This window comes from Sylvia atricapilla, chromosome 5, assembly GCF_009819655.1.
Source record: "Sylvia atricapilla isolate bSylAtr1 chromosome 5, bSylAtr1.pri, whole genome shotgun sequence".
Lineage (NCBI taxonomy): Eukaryota > Metazoa > Chordata > Aves > Passeriformes > Sylviidae > Sylvia > Sylvia atricapilla.
Window position 1 is genome coordinate 11,850,508 of NC_089144.1, and position 27,827 is coordinate 11,878,334.

Consider the following 27,827-nt stretch of genomic DNA (forward strand, 5'->3'; position numbering starts at 1 on the left):
CTCTGGGTGGTTTTACTTTTAGGAAAGAAAACTGTGTCCAAAAGCAAAGTGTAACAGAGTGAAGGATGGCAGTCTGGCTTAGATTACAAATCTCCTACTTGAACAGAACACTGACACTCAGAACCTTATTTTTAGTAACTACTTTAATAGTTCTGGGTAGCAATAGTGCCAGAGAAGCAAAGAAGAATGTTTAGAAGAAAATGTTCATTTTAGGTAGTGAAACTATATTCATCTGAACTTTAGCTGGCAACACTGTCTGATCTACTACTTGTACCTTTAGTGTTTCTTAGCAGAGACAGCTAATTGCCTGATAGCAGCTCTGCTGTAACTTCCTGAAGGTACATAACTTGCAATTACTGTCTCTGACTCTGGCTTTAATCACCATGTGCTTTGCACATGTGACAGACTGCCAAGCTGGGGAGCTCTTTCAAAGAACTGTGTGCACTATAAATACTTCCCATGGATGTAGTTTTGCAGTTATTCATTTAAAAATAAATCATTCAATGATTTATGCCATCTGGGATAACCTATATCAACTATATTCCTGATCTGTAAACAGTTCAGACAGCTGGAATGTTGTGCAGTTGGCACAGCAAGGCTGGCCTGAACTTTGTCTTCCTTCCCTTGTGTTGCAGATGATTAGTTCAGACTTTCACTCCTACAGAGCTCCTGTGGATTTGTAATGCAAGATGGGCTGTCAGCACCCTGGGGCAGTCCGGATCAGTGGAACTTCTGGGGAAATAAAAGTTAAATAAGGAAATTTCCAAATATGTTTTGGATGTACTTTTCAAGGATCCCTTCCATATTTGTCAACCAATAAAACAAATCTCTGCAGGTAGCAGGTTTTCTGGTTTTCGCAGATGAATTTCACTTAACAGTAAAGGCTGACCCAAATCTGTGCACTACATATTGGCCATCTGGTTATGTTTAATTAAAGTTTATCCACGTTCATCTTTTTTTTTCCCCCTTTGTTTTGCACAGATTTGGATCATATTCCAGGCTGAGTTTGTCACCAAAAAAAAAAAAAAACAACCTCAAAGAAAGGCTGCAGCTTTTCTTTGCATTAGTGATAAAAACCTGCATTTGTCCAGTACGGATTTCTGTTTCCTTTGACAGAGCTGATTCACAACTCGCTGTTCCCTTCTTTGGGTTTTGTATTTTCACCTATTGTATTTCAGATAAGCTGGCAGCTTTTAGAGCAAGGTGAAGCCTACCCAATGTCTTTACTTTCTGTATCTGCTCTTGTGGGTGGTGCAGAGATAACTGCTGGTCTGGATGCTTTACACTGGGGAGTTTCACGTCATACCTTTGAAATATTATCCTCTTAACAGCTTCATCAAAAAAACCCAAGACCTTTCCTTGTGGTTTATTTGAAACTGAATCTAAAAGGGTTTAGAGCATTACATCAGCTTGCAAATTACCACTGTAATACATTACCATTTTGTACATATATTGAAATCAATCCTGTTTAGTTCCAGTCTTACATGTTATTTTTCCAAAAGCAGTCGTCAGTTTTCATCTCTGAAGTGCAGCTCTTCAGGCATTGACTTGATCACTGTAGCAAAGAAGTAGCAATGCTACTTAACCCAACTATTTTTAATAATAACCACTGCATTGGCTTGTTTGTCCTTCAGTATTTTTCTAATATACCATTTATTAATTTTTTTCTAAAGGTATTAATATTGAATTAAAGCATGCAGTGAATTATCACATCAAAAAAAGAATGAGTCCTCTCATGTTTTGGAAATGTGAATTCTCCAGACTCCGAAGAAAGCTGACTCTATTAATGCCATTGCTTATCTCTATTACTCAGCATATTTAAGGTTGTGCATTGATTTTTGCTGGTAACATTCTATTTTGGTAGTAATTAGAGCATTACACCAGCATTTTTATTTCTTATCTGTTAGGAAAACCTGCTCTGTTTACACATAATTTTCCTTAAAGAAATTTCTAACTTGGGAACTGGGCAAAACAATGAAAATCTTGAAGAATTACCTCTGGGTTTTTGTATATTGGAATCTTGGATTGGGTTTCTTTGGAGGTAAATCTCTAAAGGAATGAATGAGATCAAGTGTGATGCAGTGAGTGGGCAGTGTGATAACCCTGTGCTGCTGGGGCAGTTGCTTTTAGCTGCAGGTCATGCTGTTGGGAAGCACCCAAGTACAAAGCTCTTCCCTGCAGCATAACCCTGACACGCTGCAGACAGAGAAAGGAAACCCAGCCAGAAAGGGTTGGACTAGGGAAAGACTAGCAATGAATATGACCTTCAAAAGGGGATTTTGAGGAGCAACAAGGAGTTAAGGGCTTTAGACAATGGACTTGAGCAATGAGATACAATTGCACACAATTCAGGCTTTGAGAATTTTCACAAGGCTTGAGGGAGGAGTAACATCTCTGCAGTATAAACAAACAAGTCGGAATTCCCACAGCCCATTGCCAAAGAAGGGCCTTTCTCACAATCTCAAAATGCTCTTCAGCTCCTGAGAATCTGAAACAGCTTCTAAGAGAAGTTATTCTGTGTGGCCTGAAGAACAGGGCTAAATGCATGGAACCCATGAACCTGGGACTGAGCATAGCTGGGGGCAGCCAGCACAATGTACCAACTGCTCTGGAGCCCTCTGAGTATCTAAAGCCTGTTAAAACAACAAGGCTGTCAAGTGGTTAATAACAGGTCTAGTAACAGCTGGGCTCTGTGATGTGACTTTTCCTAACCATTTCAATGCATGTACTTAATCAAAACACAGGTTTGGCAAGTGTTGGGTCAAACAGAACAAGAAAATAACTGTGTTCTTGGCTGCAATGCTGTCATATCCTCAAGATCTGTACCAAATGCTTCACTTCATCACTTCTAAGGCCACGTGGCAAAAGCTTAGTATTTGCAGTCTTAAAGCAGTGAGTAAATAAAATGTTGTTTGCTGTTTTGTCTATTCAGTCACAGTTGTTGTAACAGTTAATTTCTTTAAAAACTTGACTCTTGCCTCTGAAATTGTATTGTGTCTGCTTGAAGAACTTACTGTGGTGAAGCCAGGGTAAGAAATCAGTTTTGCATTTTGGCTTAAATCCTGCAAAGTTTCCTACCCTGTGCATGTAAACAGCTGTGGTGAGCTCAATGCAGGTATTCATCCATGGGTGTTGTGTGTTCGTATTTCCAGTTTGGGGCACTCATAAGGACACTGTGCCTCAGGCACTGTGACTGAGCTCCACAGATTTCAGCTAGTGGAAGATTTCAGAGGTGGAAGTTGTCTTTCACATCTACAACTCCTCCTTTGATCCACAGAGTTACAGTCTTTAGTATAAAAGATCACAGACAGGTAAAAAAATTGATCTGTTGGGTAGGTAGTGCCATAATCTCATGGAGAGTTTGACTGTCAAGTCAAAAGAAGAGCTGGACTTGGATCAAAGATGATCCCATTTTTCAACATGAAGTATCAAAGACTGCTGAGTTTTTCTGCTTCCTTGACTCCACTCTTCACCAGAAGACACCTGGTGTGTGGTTCCATCCCAGTATATATTCCACCTGCTACATCTCTGGCCTAATGTTAAATGGACCAAGAAACCCCATCAGGTTCATAATCTGACTGTTTTCAAGTCTTTTGCTGCATTTGTTCAAAATTGTATTTGCTTTCTTGCTCTTTTCATATTAAATGGTATATTCATTGTTCAAGCGAGCCTGGAGAAGCTGGCAGAAGAGGACACAAACCTTGTGAGGGAACACGCCAGCTCTGGTGTCCATTGGCTCTAGCTGTTCTTTTATTTGCTGCATCTCCAAAATGTTTATGCTTTATGGTGAATATTTAACTTTGTAATGTCAATTATGCATTTTATCAGCCCTGCCCAGTGCACTTCTCATCTTAGGATTTCAGTCTTGCCTACACTGAACACTTTTTGCTGTAAGTGCAGGAAGGTTGGGCCTGGTACATTCTAATTCCACATGTTACTGTGGTATCTGGATGCAAGTGGACCCACCAGTGAAAGGCTGTCAGTTTTGTTAAAAAATAGTAATGTAGCTTCTGATCTGTTTCATTAGAGACAATCAGAAGCTAAAATAGGCATCCCTGTGAACTCCAGTAGGGAATCTAGGGTTACCCTTCCCATTTATGTGAATGGCCCCTACCATCAGGCTTTTCTGAAAAAGCACTTGTACACTGGTTTTTATAAAAGTTAATTTAAAAACTGACTCATAACTCAGGCCATGAGATTCGCGGGGAGTAATGTGTGAGCACTTCAGAAGTGAAGCGAGTTGCCTGGCTAAAGTGATCCAAAGAATGGTCTGTGCTTGGTGTGTGGTAAAAAGTGAGTCTGGCAAGGCTGGGGAGAACAAGGAGCAGGTAATGCCAGAGGAGAGGAGGTGGGAAGAGCTGAATTGTAGCAAATACAAGGGGGAAACTGTCGTTGCCTGTGGGTAATAAAAGGCTGACGTGAACTTGTTAAGCAGGTTCCCGGTTTTGTAAGCTGCTCAGATGGGCAGAGAGGTGTGGCTGGGTAACAGGAATGCAGCACGAGGAAGACGCTGCTTTAAATGAATTGTTGTTTGAGTTTCTACTCAAATCTGCAATTGAGTACGAGCCTCTTGTGTTTTGCCTGATGAGGCCCAGACAAAGCTTACTCTATAAAGTGGGAGGAGAATAAAGATATTAACCTAGTAAGAATAAACTGACCCTTGAAACATCCCGGAGTTGAGTAGAAGAGGTGGAGATGTGAAGAAGGTTAAATTCAGAAAGCAATCTCTTACCAGGGATTTTGAGAACGAGGGCACTTTGTGATACCATTGCCATGCAATGAATACATCTTTGTCTGCCTGTTGACACGTAAATCACTGGTAAGAAGGAAGCAATGCAAGTAATTCTTTTTATAATGTAAATTAACTTTTATTATACTTATGGGCTAGTGGGACACCTAACATCTCTGAAAAGCCTTGCTGAGCAGCTCTTTCCCTTTCTTGTGTCATCAGACAGCAAATTCATACCAGTTCATTGATGCTGGAAAGAACAAGTGTAATTTTTTCCCTTAAATCTATCCTTTTTGGAAATAAATTTTCAGATCCTAGAAAATATTTCTACAGATAAATTAGTTCTTTACAGTTTGGATACTGGGTGGTGGTCAAAGTTGTCCTGAATTTACTTCTCTGCCACTATTGCCTTTCACATGTTTCATTGAGAAGAATGGAACCCTCATTTGGGCAGGTGTTCCGTAACAGGGAGGGTGGTCTCAGACTCCCTGATTCATAGGAAAGGGGGTGTCTACTCTTACAATTAAAAAAATGAAAAACATCAGGCCTCCTTTGGACCTCAGGCACTTGCCAGCCTCCTCTGGTTGCTAAGTTGGAATGGCTACATGAGCCAAAAGGTCTCTCTTAGAGATCTTCCATGTTAGTCCACAAGATTGAGCTCAACCCTGTCTCGAGGGGTTTGGCTCCAAGAGCCTGTCTGCAGTCCTCAGATCACAGGGAGGGAGCAGCATTTGTCACTAAACCAAATGCTTTGAGTTTCAGCTGCTCAGGGCTCCTCTCCTCACCAGTTCTGGAACATGTGATGTGCTCTAGGGACTCCCCACAACTCAAAAGCTGGATAGGTGCTCTTACAGACCACGTCATGAGCCTATCTAATTTATATTTGAAGCCATGAGACAAATCCTCACTTTGCTAGAGACCAAAATATGTGTAACAGAAAGGTCCTGAAAGAGAGCACCAGGTCATGTCACTGCTTGTAAATTTGCTGCACACTTCAGTTACACAACTCAGCTGGCTGGAGTTTTTATTAGAATTTTTATCTTAATGATGTTTTGTAGATATATCAAGCAAACACTTTTCAGTGTCTCTTCTTTGAGTGATTAAGAATGTGTGAAGAATTTTTCCATCTGCTTCTTCCTCTCCCTTCCCTTCACTCTGAGCATCAGAAGGAAGCAGCATGAGGGTGCTCACTTGGAGCAGCCTCTGGGCTGGAGTCTGTGGTCAGATGACAAATCTGTCCTGCACATTGACTGGAAGTGGGGCTATCCATCAGGCAGGCTCAGCATTCCTGCCTCCAAGCCAGAGCAAGACTGTACAAGTAAGAAGGTACAGTTGTGATTTGACCTGAACAGGCTGGGAGAAGCCTGCTCATCTTCCATTTCAATTTCTGATCTGAGGCTGATAGTGATGTGAGATTTACACTGAAGTTATTCTGTCTATCCTGAGTGAATCCCAAAGCCCCTGTTATCCAGTACATATATTTAAACATTTTTGGGTGACTTTATACTGTGAAATGATTTCTTAATGCCATGGTCCAGAAATTTAAGGTGTAAGTATCTTCCAGTTACATTATTACATCAGAGAAAATCTGGGGAAATTATGGCAAATGCATTTTTACTTTCAACAGTTTATCTTAAACTAACTGTTTCCCAGAATCACTGTGGCCACTGATCTGAAGAGCTGCTGCCTCTACTGTGAAACTTGTGAGTAGACAGAAAGTTCTTTATTGTGGATTTTTCCATTAGGATGTTGTTTATGTGAGCAAGAAGCTGAGATGAGCAGTGAAAGATTAGCTGCTACATATAACTAGCTGTTTGTTTTCTTTTTCTATATACACTCACAAATATAAACTGCTACTTTAAATATCTGTGCCTAAGACACAAGACCTGAATTTCCTAGAACTGAATGTACTCCAGATCAAGGCTAGGTTGGATGGGACTCTGATCAACCTGGTCTAGTGAAAAGTGCCCCTGCCCATGGCAGAGGGGTTGGAATGAGATGATCTTTAAGGTCCTTTCCAACCCAACCATTCCACAACCATTCTTTGATCTGTTTATCATTCCATAAGCCTTTAGGGATAGGGGGGAAAAAAGCCATCAGGAAATCCATATGGATTTCAGTTCATTGACTTGAACTCTTTGGTAACAATAAGAGGTATGCACACCTCATAGAACTGCTTGTTAAGGAACAAGTATTTGAAAGTTTAGTTTGGGAGAGTCTGTGCCTTTTCTTTAACGAAGTCATGGAATGGTTTGGGTGGGATGGGAACTTAAAGATATACCAAAAAAGCCCTCAATCAAAACAAAAATCACCTGTGAAACCCTTGGAATCTCCTGTTGAATAATTTCTGTGGAGTTTCCAAGCTGATACACATAAAGGCTGGGATATGGGGCTATTTACAGCCCAGGCAGACACAGCCCAACTAGAAATGTGGCTGGTCTAAATCCTTGTCATAGCAAATAGATACTGATTCCTGCTGAAGCAAAGACTTGCAGGTCCTTCTCTCCATGATGTTTGGGGTGGCCTGCAGCTGGAGCATCAGCAAGCAGAAAAGATGGTGATTTCCAGGCACAGCCCACAGAAAGAGCCCTTCTCCCATGGTCTCCCTTTCCCCAAGGACAGCAGCAGCTACAGCCTCGTTGTAGCAGCTGTGGTAGATAAGCTGAGATATAAGGTTTAGGCTCTGTACTGTATTTTAAAAAATTCAGCCAGGATATAGTGAACAAATATGGGAGTGGACAGACTCTGGAAGGATTTGAGCGAAGGTGGATCTAATGGTAGCAGATTCTAAGGAAAATGAAAAAATCACTACTTGTTTTAATATGTGTACAGATCTGTGCAGAGCAGCAAGGAATTCAGGTATCTCAAGTAACAGTGAGGAGGCTGTTAATCTGAAAAAAAATCCAGAGTTGCAAGCCAGCAGCTTCATTTGAAGAAAATTCATCCCTTAATTGTTACTGAAATAAGCAAATGGGTAAGACTTTGATCCATCTCCTCCACATGTAAGGCAATACAGTTTTGCTTGGCTTGCATCCTCTTACTTTCATACTGATTTTAGTCATTATGTATCTTTTGCATTGAAAACTTCTAAAGATCTTTCAAATAGTCAAAATTTTTTGGGTGCTATGAAGACAACAGCTAAGCAAACTACCTTTTCAACTGCAAGCAGATATCATTTAAGATTGTGTATATCAAGACTTTCCAAGTTTGCTCCATTGTTGTGATTGTTATTACACTTCAAAAAAGAAATATCGGAGCTGGGATGTTTCACATGGTTAACACAAGTGAGAAAACCAGCTGTAAAGACTAAAGAGCTGTTATAGCAGTAATCTCTAGCTGTTTGAAAAAACATTAAACAAGAAACAAGTCATGAAGGTCCTCCCTGAAGTGTAAACTGCTTTTTGTGGTTTTTTATGGATTCTGTAAAATGTTGGCAGACAAACAGTGTAATAAAAACCATGAGTTTCCCCAGCTGTCTGCTCTGCCACCCTGCCAAATGCCTAACCCACCACCCCTGAGCAGTCAGCAGACATCCACTGCTTCTGAGGGGGAAAAAAAGGCGTTTTGGGACAACTGCTGCCTTGGTCACTGGTTTGATCGAAGACGCTGGGCTGCACATTCCCACTGCTCAGGTGTGGGGACACTGTCCCTTGCCAAGGACAAGGGCAGGAGGGGGCAGTTCTTATCCCCCTGCAGCAAGGCTCCTCATGCTGTCAGCAGCTCCCAGTTATGAGCCAAGTTAGTCCCCAGCATCTCACTTAGTTCAATTGTTTGGGTGGTAATTGCAGAACTATTTGGATATGTCACTGGTTGTTCTGAAAACCCTGACTATGGAAAATGAAGCTCTTCTAAAACAAATCACACTTTTACATGATGAGGTCACCTTTGTCAGTACATTTCTGTGCACATCAGGCTAGTTTTCACCCCCATTTCCAAAGATTAATTAACTCACTTTCAATGAGGAAAAAATGAGTAACATTAAAAATTACAGTTAGCTAATTTTGCAGACAAAAACCAGCATAACGACATCTAAGTGTTATCAAATGTTTTCAATTTACACTTGGCACAATAATTTCCATGCTTGACTTAAGAACTGTGCAGATGCCAAACCAAGGAAGTAAGCACATGGAGAGCAAGTTGTTGAAATTATAAAAAGATTAAATAACATTTCTGAAAGCTGCTTTCCTCTTTGGAGATCTGAGTGAGGCTACAAAGCATCACTTTGGTAGGCAGTTAAGAGTATAAGGCCAAAACGCTGTAACTCAACCTGTGTACAGCATTTACATTCAGCTTTTGATTTTATACAGGTTGTCTGAAATGATTCTAAGTTTAGGTGAGCATATACACTAATTTGTTTAATGAAATGCTTTGATTAATAACCATTTATATCAGCATTTCATAATTATCCTAATTAAAATGGCAACACACTTGCAATAAGCAGGCTAATAGCAGGAGAAGCTTATTCTTAATGCATGTTGGATACTGGACTGCTTGGTGCTTGACATTTTTACTGTTATGGCTTTGCCTTATTTTGGTTTCCATGGTCTAGAAAGTCTTCCTGGATTTCCCTAAGTGCATATAAAACTACAGACAAAAGTACATTGATATAATTTCCACAGTCAGTTTAAAGGCTTCTGCTGAAAGAGATAAGCTCTCTGGTCCCTGTGTGTGGGGTGCTGCCAACACTTCAGGGACTGATCCCCACAGAGACTCCCAGTTCCCACAGCTCCCTCTCTGTAGGGGACTGGATTTGTGACATGAGACACTTCTGTATTTCTGCGTAGCTGTTTGGTTTAGGGCAGTGTTTTGACAGTGTTCCTTGAGATTGTATCATTTCATATCTATCTCACTCTTTTCAATTAACATCAGAACAAAATTCTGATTCTAACCTGTATTTTACACAAGCTATCCTGCTTGTATTTACCTCCATTTTGTTAAAGACACTCTTTATTCTGAAGCAGTTTTGGTATTTCTCATCTTGTCTGTCTCATTCAGGAGCATCTGCCTGGGACGTGTGCACCAGCAGCCAGAGGTTTAATTAAAGTAAAAAGAGGTGGTAAGGAAAACACCTTGAAATTTAGTTTTTAATGCTTTGGAATGTATGCTGAGCACAGGTAGGACGGGACACTTTAATGTATTTGTGTGATTGGTGACAGGGACAACACTCCTCCCCCTAATGCCCAGACAGCAGCACGGCTGCGGGAGCTCAAACAGAGCCGGCGACTCAATTCCGTGCACCCTGCAATTTCCTCTGCTGACAAACGGGGATGAGATAGCAGCAGCAAACCTCCAAACATTAGTCACACTGCTTTCCAACGAGCAACAATTACATGTAATAGGTACTCTTGTCATCCTGCTCCAGCTGGATTTTATGAAGAATTCACTAATAAAAACTTGGCTTACGCTTACAAGCACAATATGCTACTTCAGAAAGCCCAGGAAACAACTTCAGCTTGACCTGAGTTTAGTGGCATATTGACAGCTCTTAAAGTTTGCTGCACATTTATAAGTTTATTTGTCAGGTTTTAAATTGTGTTGGGCTGGCTATGAGTTCTTTCACCAGTTTTATATGTCCAATATGAAGATCAGAAGTATGAACTGTCTTAATTATTAACAATGGTGTAAATGCACATATCAAGATATTCAGCTATTTATACAGCTATCCAGACTCATTAGCATAATAAATCTTGCTAAGCCTGCTGCATGGAGAACAGTGATGTACTCCTAGGTGACTGGCATTTCACGGAGGTTCTAGTCAGTTCCTTGATCCAAAACCAGGCCCTAGGATTTACTCTAGTTAAAGAACAAAGAAGTACTACTCTTCCATTTCTCAAAGTCCCTAAAATCAAGAGTTGAAAATATGATTGTGACTTATCTGAAGTTTGAGTGAACTGAATATACAGTCGGCTTGGGATCAGTACTGACTGGCACAGAAGTAAGGTTGTAAAGCCTGTGAAATTGAGACAGTGCCATGAGGTACCTCAAATTCTCACTCTAGAGTCACCACAGTCCAGTTTTCACTAGGGACTGGTATACAGGGATACCCATGGCCTCGTGTGCATATTGTGGCACCTCTAACATCAACTGAGACAAAAATCACTGATTGGGACTAAGGTGGATGAGTCACCTTGACTTAAGCTGGAAAAGAGATGTCCATTGAAATGCACGTTTTTCTCACCCGCTGACTGAGGGGAACTGAAGATGACCTTCATACTCATAGTCCACTCCAGTTTACCAGCCTGTGTACACATGGGTAGATTTGTACCTGCATTTCAGTCTGGGATTGGATGTGAGTTGACTATTGCTGCAATGCATGCTTTGAAATGTTCTTCCTTCAACGCAGATGCCATTTTCCCCATCAGGCCTAGACACACAGAGTTTGAGGATACATCCTCACAGCAGTGGAACTTGAAACAACTGAGGAAAAAGCAGAGTTACCTGCATACAGGAAATCTATTCTTTGCTGCTGTTGAGACGAACACTGAACTGCATTCAGCCTGGTTTACAATTTCAAAAGAAACAAAGGAGGCGATGGCCCAAGTGCTAGGAGCTTATTCTGAGGCTGATCAGTGGCAGCTCAAATGAAAATGCTTTGTGGAACAACAACAACAAAAATATCTAAACTTAAAACCTTGTTTGCCTGCTGATACATGGCGTACAGAACTTCTCAGAGCAATTTCATCTGGCTGCCATTTGCCAGGTTCAGTTTAATGTGGCAGCGACTCTGTTCTCCCCGCGGCGATCAGGAGACCCGAAGTGTGACTGACCAGAGCAGATCAATGCCAACACTCCAAGAAACTTCTGTGCCTTTCCACAACGCTTCCTGCTGACACCAGAACTTGGGGGAATTTCAGTCCGCTCCTGAACCGCGGGTATGGCAGCCTTAGTCGCCAAAGGCAGGAGTGAGGGGGTCCTATTTGGGATACTGAGCTCAAATCCCTGCCCCGAGGCACGGCGGTCAGTGATCCGTCCCCCGGTGGCAGACCCCGGCTGTCCCGGCGGGCGGGCATCGGCACTCGGCAGCCTCTGCCCTGCTCCCATCAGGCCTCCGGAGCTTCCAAGCTTTAAATGACTCCCTCCAAGGATGCGGGAGAGCGTGGAGAACTGGGGTTCAGAGAGCACCGAACGAACAACCCCCCAGCCCCGGGACATCCCGAGGGACATCCACCGGGAACGGCGCTAGTCCGGACCTTCCTTACTCCCAAACAAACGCGCTTCCCAGGAACAGCCCGCGGGTTTGCGGGGCCGCGAGGATCCCGTCAGTCGCTCCCAAAGTGGAAAAGTCCAAAACCTGAGGTGTTAAACGAAAGCCCCGGGATGCGCCGGGGGCCAAACCTTCCTTACTCGCAAACAAACGCCTTTCCCAGGCGCGCCGCCGCTCCCCGCTCCGGTCCCCGCCGCGCTCCCCTCACGCCGTCCCCGCTCCCGCGCCCACCCCGACAGCGCCCCCGCCCCCGCGCGCCCTGCGCACTCGGCCGAGCCACCGCCCCCAATCCCCTGAGAGCCCGCCCCCTCTCTCCGCCCTGCGACTGGTCGCTCTCGCTGTCTGTCCGGCGCCTCCCCGGCCCATTGGGCGAGGCCGTGGCGCTGCCCCGCCCCCGGCGCTGTCGGTTGGGGCGAGCCGAGAGTAAATAGACGCCGGAGCCCAAGATGGCGGAGCTGCCCAGTCCGGGTCGTGGCGCGGCGCCCCCCGAGTCGGAGCTGCTGGGCGCCAGGACGGCCCCGGACGCGAAAGGTTCCCGTGGATCCCAGCCGGCCGCCAAGAAGGTGAAGGGAGCCGAGGAGCGGAGCCTGAAGGGCGCTAAGCGCGTCAACGGTGAAGGGGGCGGCGGTGGCGGGAGCGCCAAGCAGCCGCTGCCCGCGGTCGTGCCCAGCTACAGCGGCCCCGGGCCGTGGGGCTTCGCCACGCTGCCCTCGGGGCCCTCGGCGGGCGCGGGGGGCTTCGCGTTCCCTTCCCCGCTGTCACGGAAGCTGCTGCCGCCCGCCGTGCTGCTGCCGCCGTCCGCCTCCCCCTCCTCGTCCCACCCGCAGCACCAGCACGGCCACCACCGGCACCGCCTGGCGCTGGCGGCCGAGGCGGGAGGCGGCGGCAGCGCCAAGCCCAAGAGACCCAAGGAAAAGCGGGACAAGGAGAGGAGGAAGCACGGGGCGCTGCCCGTGGTGGCGGCGGCGGGAGATGGCGGCGGGGCCCTGAGCCGGGAGGAGAACGGGGAGGTGAAGCTGCTGTTCCCGAAAGGTGAGCGGCGGGGCAGCGGGGAAGGGAGGGCTGGAAGGGGCGGCGAGCGCAGGGGGCTGCCGGCCGCAGCGGGAGGTGCCCTGACCCGGGCCGGGGGCTGCGGGCAGGGCTGGGGCCGGTCACACATCGCTGGCCTTGTGTAAGTTCGCGGGGAAGGCAGCGGCGGCTCGGTCCGCCGTCAATCCTGTCAAAAAAGGGGGTGTGGAATTAGCGATGGCGTCAGCCAGAAGCTGCCAGAGGCCTTAGGTTTTCTTACCTATTAGGGAAATGAGGATGCCGAGTAATTTATTAGAAATGTGCGAACAAGACTGAATTCGGGGAAAAACGCAGGACGTGTTGCAAAAAATTCGCCGTAATTTCAAAATTCAATCGTGAATCATCTCGTTTCTTAGGCTAGTAATTTTTACAGGCTTAAGTCATTGAGTACTAGAGAGCGTGCAGTTTGAATTTAGATTCTTGGGCTTTTGAAATCTCAATGTAGTTGCTGCTTCAGGCTTGCTTTATTTTTTGAAGATCACATCTCCCAGGGAATGCTCGAGGCCTTCAGGAGAAGGGGAGGAGTGCTGGGGTAGTTCATTAGTGGGGCTCGACAGAAATGGCAATACGAGGTAGGACAAGATGTCAGGCAGGAGTCTTGCTTGGATTCCTGCTGTGATCAACAGTAAATCCTGGGAACTAAAAGACAATACATGAATATCTGACGACAGTACAAGAATACATGCTTTTATTCCTAGTGTGTCCTTTCCCAGTCTCCAATGACCTTAAACCAGATGTTGTTGCATTTATATTTATATTGAAATATGAGGAATTTGCAACATGCACCTAGTTTAATCAAGTTTCCTTTCTTTTAAGGGAAAGATAAATTACTGTTGTGTAAATTTAGGTTACTTTGATTGTGGCCTATACCTGTAATTATTAGATCAGCCAAGCTTGTCGAGAAATATCAATATGCCTTTTTGTCTATTGATTATGTTGTCTGGGCTGCCTTACTAATTTTCCACTAATTTCCATGAGTATCTTAGTCTATGATTCGCTTACCATTGAGTTTTTTGTTTTTTTTTTTTTATTAATTTACTTGGATCTTGATTGGTGGTGTACAAGTGGGTTTTAAGTATGTAATTTCAGTGCTTTCTAGTGTTCCATTTTAGGGCTTTTTTTTTCCCCACTTTGTTCGTGTCCAAAAGATGACTTGGAAAAAGCCATTAGAAATGGTGCTCAATACCCATTTGATGTTGGTGAAGTCATTTTGTCTTCAAGGATAGCTGCTAAGAAACTCACCCAGTATCCTTCTTGTGACGGATATGTAATTAATAATCTTGTTTGCTCAGATTGCCATAGTGTCCTACCAGTGTTAAAGAGTCACGTTAGTAAATCTTGGGACCGTATGACAATAGCAAGATAAATTCTTTCACACTGGTAAAAGAAATTGGTAGTCATAATGTTAACTGAATAATTGATGTGATTTGTCTTTAAAGAGGAGATTCTGCGCCTTGTATCTGGAAGATACTTTTCTCAGAGCCTTTATACTCACAGGCACAAATTTTTGTGTTTTTTTAGTTCCTGAGTGTTCTGAACAAATCTTTTTACCTTACATTTATACCTTAAAAACTTAACTTACCTACATGCAACAAATAAATTTTCAAAGGCAAACAATACCTGTTTGGCATCTGAGTCTACAGATTTTTCTTTAGAGGAAGTAGTTCCTAAAGGTAAAATTTTGTGGCATAATTTCCTATATAAAAGAAGAACTTTATTTTAATTAAACTGTATATTTCTGTAGAGAAGGCTGTGAGAAAGTGAAAGATGTACGGAGTCTTCTGCTGAGAGCTGCCAGCCTTTCAGAAATGATTCAGTATTTGACTGTAGATTAAAGAACAGGTTTGTGCTGTTGATCCTGTGAATAATTTACTTTGCAGAGAGGAAAAGGGAAAATGCAGTTATGATGCAGGGAGAAAAGAATGGCTGGGGGGCAGGCAAGTAGAATCCTAAGTACAGAGGAAAGCTAAGAATGCCATTAAGGTGGGTGGGTGGCATAGTCAGGACTTGTGCATTGGCAGTGCTGAAGCTACAGACTGCAAAAAGATACCAGAGGGACTGTGGTTGCAGCATGTCATGAGTGAACGTGGAATGAATTTGAAATACTCTGAAAGGAAAGGAAAATAGCAGGCAAAAGCAGTATGGAGGTGATTCTGGTCTTGTTTCGGGGCAAAGGATTATGCTTAGGCGCTGTAGGAAAGGCCAGGAGGGTTAGAGGAAGGTAGGATAGAAGAATAAAAATTTTAGGCAGCCTACAGATACGACATAAGTACATTTAGACCATTAGGGATAATTATGAAAACTGAAAGGCTTGAACATACAGAATATATGAGGGACATGGAAGTAGGAATAAAATATCCTCCTTTAGGTGTAATGAGATGAGTTTGTAGAAGCTGTCAGGCATTCTGAAAATCAAACTCATGCAGGCAAGTGCAGCCTCTTGTTCCTGGAGTCTGCAGTTAGACAACCTTTTTGCTTTTGGTGCAGTGGAAAAGGAGCAGCAATGTGGAGTTGATGGTCTTGACCATTTTTTTCTCCTAACATTCAGAACTGATACACATGCCAGTGTTACACTTGCCAGAAGGAAGATTGTGCCAGTGGGGAGACTAGAGATATAGAGGCAGAAATACTAACAGATAATCAGGTGGAATGGGTGAGAGGGAGTTCCTTGGTTCTTTTGAGGTTCTGAAAATGAAAGAAGTCCATCCTCCTGTTTGCAGCCAAAATGGACATGCTTTGCAGGTGGGTACAAGGGGTGGAGTGGAATTCCCAGTAACGTATGAATGAGGAGGAGTCGTGTTTCTGGTCAGTGAGCTGTGTGCTCTGCTGCACAGAGCTCTTTGGGGAGGAGAAAAAGCTTCACCTTTGTGAGAGAGTCTGAGGGCCTGCACACATCTCAGTACTAGAGAAATGAGGAGCAAATAGGGGAATCAGGAGAAGAATGGCAAAATTTGTCTCATGAGATTGTTAGGACTGTGGTATAGACAAAATAATACAGGGAATCAGGGCGTGCAGTGATGGGGAGTGAATGAACGTGAGATCTGGCCTTGAGCAAGTAGTAACAATTGCATTTTCCTAATTTTAGTTCAGGTCTTCATTTCAAGACTTTTCTGGTCTTTTAATTGCAAAGAGTTTTTAAGTTGCAGAGTCATAACCAGGCCTTACAGCTTGTGATTCCATTAAATGAATGGAGTTCAGTGACCCCTTCAGAGATGATCTACCATGCAGAGAACCTGAAAGAGCCTTCTGCCGGATGCATGATTTATTCTGCAGATAACGAGGTTTAGGCTGTTTAAACTGAGATTAAATTTCACTTGTCATGTACATTCTGACAGTGGAACTGAAGTTGTGCAATGTTTTTGTTTTTAAAACACAGTGTCAGTCTAACAGAAGTGGTTGCTGTTCGTGCTATGACTCTGCTGATTCAGTTAGTTATTTAACTGATAGTCTGCCCTAGCAGTCCATAGTTGAGATTGTTTTCATAACAGTGCAAAGCTCAGCTCAGCCACTCCCCACTTCATTAGACAACGCCTGTCCAAATTTTTGCTTTTGGTCCCTATACTTGCTGTAAGGTATAATGCAGTTGCATGATCCACCTTTTCTGCTTTTCTTGCCATTTCCGTGTACAATTTCACTTTCCCTCCCCCTTTTTTTCCTTCAGTGATCCATTTTGCTGATAAGATTGCCTCAGCGTGCAGGCAGTTGCAAAATGAGATTGACATCTTTTGACTTGCAGATGGGGATTCCCCATATGAGCAGGAAAGCTGAATATGGTGCTGTAGGTCTTGTTTTTAGTATTGGTCTATTTTTTTTTAAACTCTCCCTCCTTTGCCGCTCTCCACACCTACTTCTTTCTCCTGCTGTCTTTGAAGGATAGGTAAGATTAGATTTCAGATGAGCATTTAGGAATGATTCTTCTGGTAACTGTTACCTTGTATTGTGTGACCCTTTTGGGATTTTAGCTTTCAAGAAGCTACACTTCTCAGTCTTAATAATTTTGGTCAGCATCCAGTGGGATACTCATTTCATAGTCTGTTACCAAAGTAGGTTGAAGAAAGTTTTGGATCTTTTTTCCTGCTTTAGAACTGGGGCCATGCATCTTGGTTGTTAGGGTGTCTTTTATTTTTCCTTCTGCTGAACATTTCCTTCTTCTGTTAACTTCTATTTCCCTTTTTTTTTTTTTTTCTCTTTTTCCTTGTGCTATGTGACTTGACTCACTTCCCCCTCTTCTCTGTTTAATTTTTTAAATACAGCAATCCTTTTCATGCCTATGAGGCCTCTTGACCACTCTGAATTCTTCAATATATTTCTATTTAGATACCCTGCTGTAAGCAGCAATGTCTAGAAGGTTTGAGCTATGGTATTGAGGAGGAAGGAATACTTCTCAAATTTCTGTTGCTGTTTGAGATTTCCATGCAGTTCAATTTTCAGAGCTGGTAGTGGCATAATGTAAGTATGCAGTGTTTGGATAAATTTGGAGCAGTGCATCTTTTCCTTGAGGGACCCTGGTCCCTTTTTGATAAGATAGCCTGAAGCTTCTTAGGCAGAAAAAAATCTTTCTAAGCTGGAGAATCATGCCCTTCGTGCACCCCAGAATCCAACTTCGTGTGTAATTTATGCAATAGAACTTACTCTGATTTTAGAATACTAAATACTTTTTCTGAGTTGACACAAGATCAGGAGGCTGAAGCATTTGATATGAAACCTCTTCACGAGGCCTCATTTGCAGCTGTCACATTCTCTGTTCGTGATTTCTGATGCAATGCCCCGGTGCTTGAGCTTAAACTTGGCTCATGCAGTTCTGCATGTAGAAGATCTCCCTAGAAGTGCAAAGCTTAAAGGAACTGGGAACTCTAAAGATCATATTTCAGTTTTTTGGAAGTGTTTTAATTCTGAAAGGGATCTGTCTTCCTTTCCATTCATTGAAGAGCTTAGGGAAATGTTCTTGCCTGATAAGGGGATTTCTTTACTTGTATCTTGGATTTTAAACTGAAATTACTGAAAGAGGTGTCAGACATATATTCCTGGTTTCTGGGATGTGAAACCTATCCCTTTTTTGATGATTTTTTTTGTGTCCTGCAAATACTATGTGGGTTTTTCCACATTCATTAAATTGGGAAGTCTGCTCTGCAGTGTCTATTGTAGGATTTAATAAGTGCAGGTGTCAAAGCTGCTAACGTGGTGATGTTAAATGTACTTCATATACCTGCATAACCAGTTAAACGTGGCTTCTTGAGGTTTGATTTTATGGGTGTTTGTTCAAAGTGAGGAGAGTGCTGATGGAAGGGATGGGAACTGATGTTCTTGTATGCCCCTCCTTATTCTCCCTTCCCTTCAGTTACACTGCTGGTGTGTTATCCATATTGATGGTGTCCCTTAGCAGTAGTCTGTAAATATTTTGCTGCATGTGCAGTGACAGCCCTTAAATCAAACAGAGGAGAGAGAGACAGAATACTTTGAACATAATCTATACTGACTACTAATGTGAGTTACCATCTGGAAAATGATGGAAAGCAGCTGCAGCTTTTGGCATCTGACAGGGTTGTACAGCTCTCCTCTTTCAGTGCTGAAATGGACTTGCTTGTCTGAGCTCCTGCATGGGCTTCAAGGTGCAAGTTTTCCAAGTGTCAGCCTCCACATTGCACGTAGCCATCCACTAAAGGGCACCCCCCACTTCCCACTCATTCTCTATGCTCTTAGTTTACCTTTTTGTCTGTAGAAAGCTTGCAGTAGAGGCAAAGATCTGATTAGATTTCTGAAATCAAGATGGTGTGATCTAGGAATTTGTGTTCCTGTATTTACTGCTTAGGAAGTCGTGGCAGTCATTATGAGAAGGTATCTCCTGAGTTGGGAAACTAAGAACTTTTACTGTAGCCTTTGGTTGTAAATGGCTATTTATTCTATAAATACAGTGTGTATCCATTTCTTTTATTTATGTACTTAACCTAACATCCAGAAAAAGTAGTTTTGGAATTTGAGGAGGAAGTATGCACATAGTTCTTTAATTAGTTCAGTTCACTGTGTGGAATTGTAAAGTGAAAATATTTTCAAATGCCCTTTAGAAAGGTGAGATGGCACACACCATAATAAAATTCTTTGTCTATATGTAACACTTCTTTTATTTTAGTGTACTGCTGTTGCAGCATTTCTTTTGTATGTGGGTGTACTGATTCTGTAATGTGCAATGCAAAGAATATGGACTTTATGGTGATACTCTTTACTGTGAACTTGAATGAGACGTGTAGAAATCTCTTATATTCCTTGAGTGTTGTACTTTCTCTAAACAGGGATGCTTATTCCTACAAAGCTCTGTATTTTAAAAAGTATACACTGGTTTCTTTAGTAGAGTTGGGTTTGCATGGCAAGGCTTCGGTAGCAGGGGAGATAGAGGGGTGGCTCCTGTGCGAAGTGACAGTGGTAGCATTTCGGGGATTATTTTGAGAGGGGGGAAAAGTTACTGCACAGGACCATATGCAGCTGGAGAGGTGAGTGAGAATATCTGTGAGAAGCAGCCCTGCAGGCACCAGGTCAGTGCAGGAGGGGCTCCAGGTGCAGAGCAGATCCCCTGGGGCAGCCCTGGTGAAGCTGCTGTGCCCAGGGAGGTCCATGGGGGAGCACAGAGCCACCTGCAACCCCTGGAGGAGTCCACCCTGGAGCGGTGCATGTCCAGGGGAGGCTGGGCCCGTGGGAAGCCTTTGCTGGAGCTGCCTCCTGGCAGGACCTGTGACCCCATGGGGCGCCACACTGGATCAGGCTGTGCCTGAGGGATTGCACCACATGGAAAAGGACCCACACTGTAGCAGCTTGTGAAGAGCTACAGCCCACTGGCAGGACTCATGTTGGAGAAATTTGTGGAGTACTGTCTCCTGTGGCAGGGTCCTCACCCTGGGGCAGGGGAAGAGTGAGAGGAGTCCTCCCTCTCTCGAGGATGGAGTAATGACAGAGGTGGCATATGATGAACTGACAACAATACCCACCCCCCTGTGTCACTCAGGGGAAGGAAGTAGAGAAATTTGGGAGTGAAGTTAAGGCAGGGAAGAAGGAAGGGTCATAGGGAGGACGTTTTTTACATTTATGTTTTAGTTCTCATTATTGTGCTCTACATTCGATTGGTAATAATTTAGTTTTTTTCTCCAAATTGTCTCTGTTTTGCCCATGACAGTAACTGATGCTACATACAATCTCTCTTTGTCCTTACCTCAGCCCATGAGCCTTTTGTTGTATTTTGTCTCCCCTGTCCAACGGAGGAGGTGAGTCCTGGGGTGGCTTTGGTGGGCCCCTAATGTCCAGCCAGGGTCAACTTGCTACAAGAGAAAGAAATAACTTTAGAGTAATAGAGAGGGGTTTTTTTTTTGCCCTTAGTCAGTAGAGCTTGAAAACTAAGGACTGAGTGTAGCTCTTACTTCTACACTTCCATAGCTGATTCCTACTGTACTTGGTTTTATATTTTTTTAACCCAGGTAGGGAGTATTTGCAAACTCTATTTAGCCTGTGACCAGTTATTTCCTGAGCAGTTTATTCCTTTGTCAAAGTCGTATAAAGTAAAAGTGTGTGTTTTGGTAGGTGGGACAAACTTAATGAAAAGATAATTTGTATCCCAGGGCAAAAAAATCTATTTCCACGGATTGGCTTTTAGTTTTAGTGTCTTTGGAGACGTGTAAAGGCCTAGGAAGGCTGTGTATTTGGGCTCTGTTATTTCTGTGGAGGCTCTTTTCATTCTCAGCAGCTCCAGAAGTTTTTTTATTTTTCTTTATTTGTTAATAGTAGTGTTGATGGAAGCTAACTGCACCACTTTCTGTGGACGTGGAAAGCTTATCATAAACATCTTTTTACCTTTTACTATTTTGTGATCTTGTTTTTTTGTGTATTTTGTGATCTAAATGAAATGGAGACTCGTAGTAGCTTCTACTGGTAAACTTCGAGAGAGCTGTATAAGAGCATTTCAGGTTTTCATAACTTCAACAAAACAAGATTTTCTTGTTTTCCCTTGCCAGTGTTGCTCACTCCTTGTTTATTTTATGATATGTACGTTGTAAATTGCTTAATGTTGGGGTTATTTATTTTAAGGCAGGATTTTTGTGAAGGATGTCTCCAGGAGAATAATCTGCAGAATTTTGTTTGAGAGTTGTTTGAATTCTGCAAGGCAGACTAGAAAATACTTATTAATACTCAAACTGAAGATATTTGAACTGGGAATGGAGTTCAAGTGTTAATCCATAGAATAACTCTCATTTCTATGTAGCTTTTTTAATGTGCAAAGATTTTTCTTAAATTCCAATTTTTTTTTTGAAGTGAACAACTGGCTGTTGTTAAGCTATTCTGTGCGCTTTCAGGGAGGAAAACAGAAAATCTGTACGTTCAAATTTTCAGCTGTTCTTTACTTACATCAGGCTCTACACTGGTATTGTTACAATACTCTGATTTCTAGAAGGGAAAGTTTTCTCCAGACTTCCTTCAGCTGCATTTACATTGTATTTGCAGTCACTTAAGGTATGATTTAGTTGTGGCTGTTGCTGGGGGATGTTACGGAACATGTTCATTGTTTCTTTTGGTGGTAAAGTTTCACCATTGACCCTAATTGCTTTGTAGATGTGAGAATAAACTAGAGGCTCTTCAGAAGGTTCTCTGTTTTTATGTGTTGCTTCTGACAAAACTGGAAGATTCATTGGCCTGTGATGCTTTTCATGAGCTGGCAGTCAAGGATTCTTTCAGTCTTTTGTCCTCTTTCAGCAAAACTCAGCATTTGTATGTGCTCTTCAATCTTGCTTTGATTTGTAAGTGAGAGCAGAAGTCAAGTGTGCCTCTTAACCATACAAAAATGTTGAGATAAAATCTAGGCCTTCCCATGATAATTGTAGTTCTGGGTTAGTTGATCATTCAGCGAAGGTTATAAATCAAGCCTGGTGTTACTGCCTACTAGCTGAGTGTCTGCTTTCAGAGTGTTACATTAACTCCTGTTGTACAGTTTACCCAATTTCATACTCAAGTTGCAGGGGATTTACAAGTAAGAGATTCCTTTTTGGGGAGAAACAGGTTGGAGAGGAAGATTTATGTCTGTTTAACCTATTCCCAGAAAGGTTTGTGTGGCTTAGGGAAGCTTGTTTGGTTTCCATGGTCTGCTGTACGCATAAATCTGCTTTGTCATCCATCCCTTCCCACAGAGGTGAAGGAAGAAGGCTGTTCTTGGATGTGATTGCTTCAGTCACTTAGAACTAAGACATCCTTATAAGAGCAGCTACCTTATTATGTATGTGCCAGTCTAGTTTCTGTTCTCTCTCTGCTGCTTATCATGATCTGTAGAGAGGCAACAAACTTACCTCACTTGCCATCTGTTTTGGGTTTTGTTTGGCTTACTTTCTTAAGACTCTCTCTAAAACGCATTCTTTGCTACACCCGAAGAATTGCCAGGGTTTAAGTTCTGTATCCTTATTAGAATATTCCTCAGAGGAGAGGTATGAATGCTGTGGAATCACTGTTCGAACATTCATTTATGTGGATTACTGTCAGCTCTTAGCACCTTTATCAACATGTTTCCTGATTAGTTTGGTTAGGGGTCACTCTGCATTGCTTTCTAGAGTTGAGAGCTTTCTTTGCTCTGGTTCTGAAATATTTCTGATTTGTTAGTAGTGAACATACTCGCTTCTTCAATTTTATGTGAATGCTTAAGGAAGAGTAATTGGATTTCTTTGCTTCCACTTGGGGTTTATAATGCTAGTACCATGAATAAAACATCAGGGCTGTCTCTCAGCTGTATTACTGAAGCATAACATTATGTAGAAGCTTGAAATCAGATTTCCTCTTTCCCTGTGGAGGTTAAAAAGCCCAGTGAGCTCCTGGAGCAGGTACTGGCTTCAGGCCAGGCAATAAGGCGTGAAGTGCTGGCTGCAGTGCATATAAGCCTAGTAAAATCTTTCTTTAATGCTTGCCCTCATAAGTGAATCTCAACTTGGCTTGCAAAGATGACTGCTTGAAATTATGAATTCCTCTAGGTCTAGTGTTTTACATGCAGAAAGCAAGCCAAAAGGCTCTGCTTTTCTATGTCAGGGATTTAAAAACCTGGGGTGACTTGACAAGAAACTAAATGAATAATGGCACTGCTCAGGTAAGCTGTTGCTGGTTGTAGGTAAGCAGGGGAAGCACCAGTGAATTAAATCTCCTGTGTGAATACAGCACACCTTATGTTTTTATTCATTATATCTGACTGCTATTAATGCATTAGCCTGTGACTAATACAAAAGCTATTTCAGTTGACAGGTTAAGCCACCTTTCCCAGGTATTTGCAGAAGCCTTTTAAGTTCAGAGTATGTATAGATAGTTATGAGGTTTCAGTGTACATGTGCACCCAAGAAAATGCAAACTGTACTCTTTTTTCCCCCGATTCTTATGTAATGCATGCATTTCCAATTTCAACAAATGAGCTGACTGCACATGCAAAATAAGAGCAGAAGGTACAGGAGTAAGCAAAAATTACTATACATAACTAGCTGGGTTGTTGCATACAGCCACAACATAGCAAACAAAACTTTTCTGAGTTAAAGAAGCTTATGCTGGATTACGCAACAGATAAATATTAGCTTTTCATATTGTAAGTACTGGGATTTCCTTGTAACTCCTCTCTGTATCCTCTTAATAGAGCTTGCATAAGAGTAATAGGAAACATGTATGTGACAATTAATTTTCTGTTCTTGCTTAATTGTGAAATATTTGTGTTTCAGGTCAAATCAAAGACAAAGTTAAAGAAAGGGAAAAGAAGCAAAAAGAAAAGAAGAAGCACAAAATAATGAATGAAATCAAGAAAGAAAATGGAGAGATCAAATTACTGCAGAAAGGTAGGTTCAGACTACATAGTGGTTTTTCATTCTGGTGCTAGAAATATTTGTGATTGGATACTGTGTTTTTTAATACTATGTTTTTCATTTAGCTTATGCCATTTTTCCTGGTTGGTTGGTACAAGAGTTGCAAATTAAAACATGATGTTATTTTTTTTGTCAACTGTGCTATGTACTGGAAATTTAAGATAAAACCATCATCACAGTGTTGCATATACAACAGTAGTAATAGGAAAGACCAGTACTTCAAGGAACAATATTAGTGATTCTTCCATAACTGCTGACAAGATGTAGGTTATCCATTTGTATATTGTGGAGAAGAAAGATGAATTCATGTTATGTTTTATGTCTAACATTAATTTTATGAGACCAAGTAATTAAGGAGTTATAATTCAGGAGCTTTGTCAAATACTAAGCAGCTTTATGCAACATGCAGTCTTAATGTTGGCTGATTTTTTTCAACTTTGTTTTCTGTAATGAAAAGTTGTTAAGGTTATATTCTCATGTGGCTTGTACATCCACTGAATCTTAGAACTGTACAGTAATTGAGGTTGGAAGGGATCTGGTCCAACTGCTCCAAGTATGATCAGCTAGAGGAGGTTGCCCAGGATCATCAGACTCTTTATCTCCAAGCATGGAGGCAACAGTCTCTCTGTTAGGCTACGTTCAGATTATATATGCAGAAGATTTTTTTATAATGATGATGGCAAGAGACTGGAACAGGTTGCCCAGAGAGGTGATGGATGTCCCATTCCTGGCAGCATTCGAGGTCGGGTCAAGGACTGAGCTCTGAGCAACCACATCTGATTGTGAAGATGTTCCTGCTTATTGTGGTGGGTTAGACTAGATGGTCTTTAAACTTCCGTTCTGACACAAACTATGTGTTTGTTGTATGGTCTGTGAAGAAAGGCAGAGACTGCTGGCACTGATAGGCCCAGAGAAGAGGAGGCTCACGGTGGGGGTGGGGGGTGTCTCATCAGTGTATGTAAAAAGCCTGATGAAAGGGAGTGAAGAAGGTCATCAACCTTTTTCTGGGTTTGTTCCTTCCAGGTGCAGGGTTTTGCCCACCCCTCTGTTAACTTCATGAGTCCCACAAGCTGACCCGTTTGTACGGCCTCTCGAGGTCCCTCTTGCTGGTGGTGCATCAGCTCCTTCTTCCAGTTTGGATCAGCTGCAGCTTGCTAAGGGTGTGCTCTGTCCCACGATGCCATTAATGGAGAGGCTGAACAATACTGACACAAGATACTAAGGTCTGGATTACTCCAGCAGTGACTGTTTGCAGCTGGAATTTGTGCTGCTGCTCACAACCCTTTGAGCACAGCAGTTAAGCCAGTACTTGAACCACCTTACTCTTCAATTAGGTCATGCTGTGTCAGATTTTCTGTGAGGGTGTTGCTTATTTGAGTAGACCAAGTGCTTTTTTAATCTGTTATTTTCTGTCTCTGCTTTTGAAGTTGGGAACAAATTCCTGATGTTTTTCTGTTACCTTACATACTGTAGGGTTTAATTTACAAACCGGAAACTGAAACCCTCAAATCCAATCTTGAACATCAGAATGTTCATATGAGGTCAGAGGCATAGAACCTGGTAATTACTACATCACATATTATGCTCGGCACATAAGTAACTGTATTAATTACAATGACAATTTAAAACCTGTGTTGATCAGATCGCAAAGTATTGCCTTGAACTTGAGGACTGTAAGCTGGTGACTTCCTCTGAGAAGGGCATGTGTGACTAGTTTTTACTGAGCATGGAAGGAAGTCGGTGGTTGAGATGACTTAACTCCCATAACAGTGGGTTCTTCAGGGTTTTTTTGAATAGCAGCCTATTTTTGCACTGGGTCCTATTTCTGTTGCCATTCAGCAAATGAGGCACAATCTGCAAAGACTGCAAGTTGTCTTACACTGATATAATGGATGATACCTAATGGGGCTGTGGAGCCTAAAATTGTGCTTTATTTTCAGGTTAATGTAAAAGTGCACATGCCCAAGGACTTTGTTAGAACACCTCTGCTGAGAAGCAGGGTAGCTGATTTTCACAACAAACACTGCTACAAATTTGATGCTTTACCCCTATTTCATTTGACTTTTTATCACTCGAGTATATTTTAGGTTTTCTTTAAGGTGTTGGCTGCTAAGTGTTTTGCTGTGTTTGGTTTGCCAATATCCTGCAAAATTGACTCCTATTTCAGGGAAAGAAGGGAGTGAGTCAGGAGAGCAGACAGTTTGTTAGAGCAGACAGATCTGCTCCACAGGGTTTGTATCCTGTTCAGAGCGGCAGCTTGGTGCCTTCTGTGGGCCTCTACAATGTGAATGCATGTGCTTGTGTGTGCTGTGAGGTTTGTATAACATTTCCTGAGCTGTCCTGCTGATCTAACTTTACATCCTGGGCAAGAGAGAACAGAGGCAGAAGTGCTTTATGATGCAGCTTCTTGTATATATCAGTTGTCAGTGTCTCTGTGACCTTTTCAAATATTAACTCTTTATCTAAGAATATCTTCTTCCTGTGTAACTAAAGTTAAGCTTAAAGCCCTGTTGTTTTGAGTGCAGGATTTACTGTGTGGGCTTTGGAACAGAGTTTTGGAATGAGTCTGCTTTCCATTTCTCTGGGTTTTTGCTTTTGTGGTTGTTTGCGTGTGTGCAAAGACAGCTTATTTCCTTCCTGTATGTATGAAATCTATATCTTATTGTAAAATATTGCTCTGACTGTCTGTTTGTGCCTGGCTTTGATTGAGGGGCGGCGGTAACAGCCTACGTGACTTCAGACAGCTGAACTGGCTGTCCAAGGGCAAAGGTGACGAGTTACAGAAGAGGTCGGTACTGAGAGACTGATGCCTTTTGAGGGAGAGCTGGTGGATAAGCCTAATTTTGGTGCTCTGAGCTGAATGTGGAAGAGTTTATTTATACTTGGAGGCTCCGGCTTGTGAGCTGTTCATGTGCCTAAACTTGGGTTGGCGTTCTGTTGAAAGCAGTGATAAAACTTGCCCTTGTTGGAGAAGGACAATTCTTAAAAAGGGGTTTTCTGCTGTGCTTGAGGGCTGCTAAAGGGAATGAGGCTCTTTCAGAGAGCCTGATGGCTTTTCTTATGAACCTAAAATTAAAAGGGGTTTTTGTCATCCTTTTGCACTTACAAGATGTATTCTCTGTAGATAAGGCTATAGAATTGCCTCTATGTGTCTCTGTCTGCTGTGTGGAAGGAAGAGCTCACTATTCATGTGGCACATGCCTATTGTTACAAATTCAGAAACTCTAAATGATTTAAACTTATTTTTAAGAAAAAATCTGCATTGGAAATAGTTACCATCTAGAAATTGAGCATTTAATGCAAAATATTTGCACCAATGTGATGTGACAAAGTTACTGGAGATCCTTCCAAAAGGAGGATGATTAATAGATTTATTTGTAAACAATCCCATTTCTGTTCTTCATTTCAGAAAAAAAAGTCAGTCTTGTTTTTCTGATAATTTATATCTGAGCACAGCAACTGTTAAAATTGCAGTAGGAGAAATTCTTAGTATGTGTTTCTGCAAGATTAAGTACCTTGGTTTATGGAATGCCAAAATCCAGGAAAGAACTGAAAAGGAATATTTTATTTGCTGGTATATAAGATACGTAACTAGAATTTGTTTTCTAAAGCTTTTTAAAAATTATTCTTCTGGAAGAAATGACATTTAATTGTATATTCTTATGAACCTTTAAAAATTTTTATAGATGGCTTTTTTACATGAGTGATTTATAAAGTCAGTATATTGAACATGAGACATGAGTCTTTGTGTATCTTAAGGGAGAATGTCTAAATATTTGTATGCAATGCACTTTAGTTGAGGGAATGAGTAAGACTGAGATAAGAGTGCAGGGCACACAATCCACCACACTGATTTGTCTGTGATACCGAGTTTGCTTCACTTATGCACTGAGTTACCAGCTTTTATCAATAAAATATGAGTAGAGGGTAAAACACAGATGTCAGATGGGATGGAGCAAATGGCAACTGG

General features: G+C 42.2%; 1 protein-coding gene across 1 annotated transcript in view; it reads left to right on the forward strand.

Annotated features, from left to right (window-relative positions):
• Positions 1-12,341: 12,341 nt before the first annotated feature.
• The window catches only part of RSBN1L (round spermatid basic protein 1 like), a 45,607-nt gene continuing 30,121 nt past the window's right edge, over positions 12,342-27,827 (forward strand). Inside the window, exons 1-2 of the mRNA XM_066318727.1 lie at positions 12,342-12,965; positions 23,717-23,830. Coding sequence (XP_066174824.1) covers positions 12,380-12,965; positions 23,717-23,830 — 700 coding nt within the window. The 5' untranslated portion in view covers positions 12,342-12,379. The remainder of the gene's footprint in view (positions 12,966-23,716; positions 23,831-27,827) is intronic.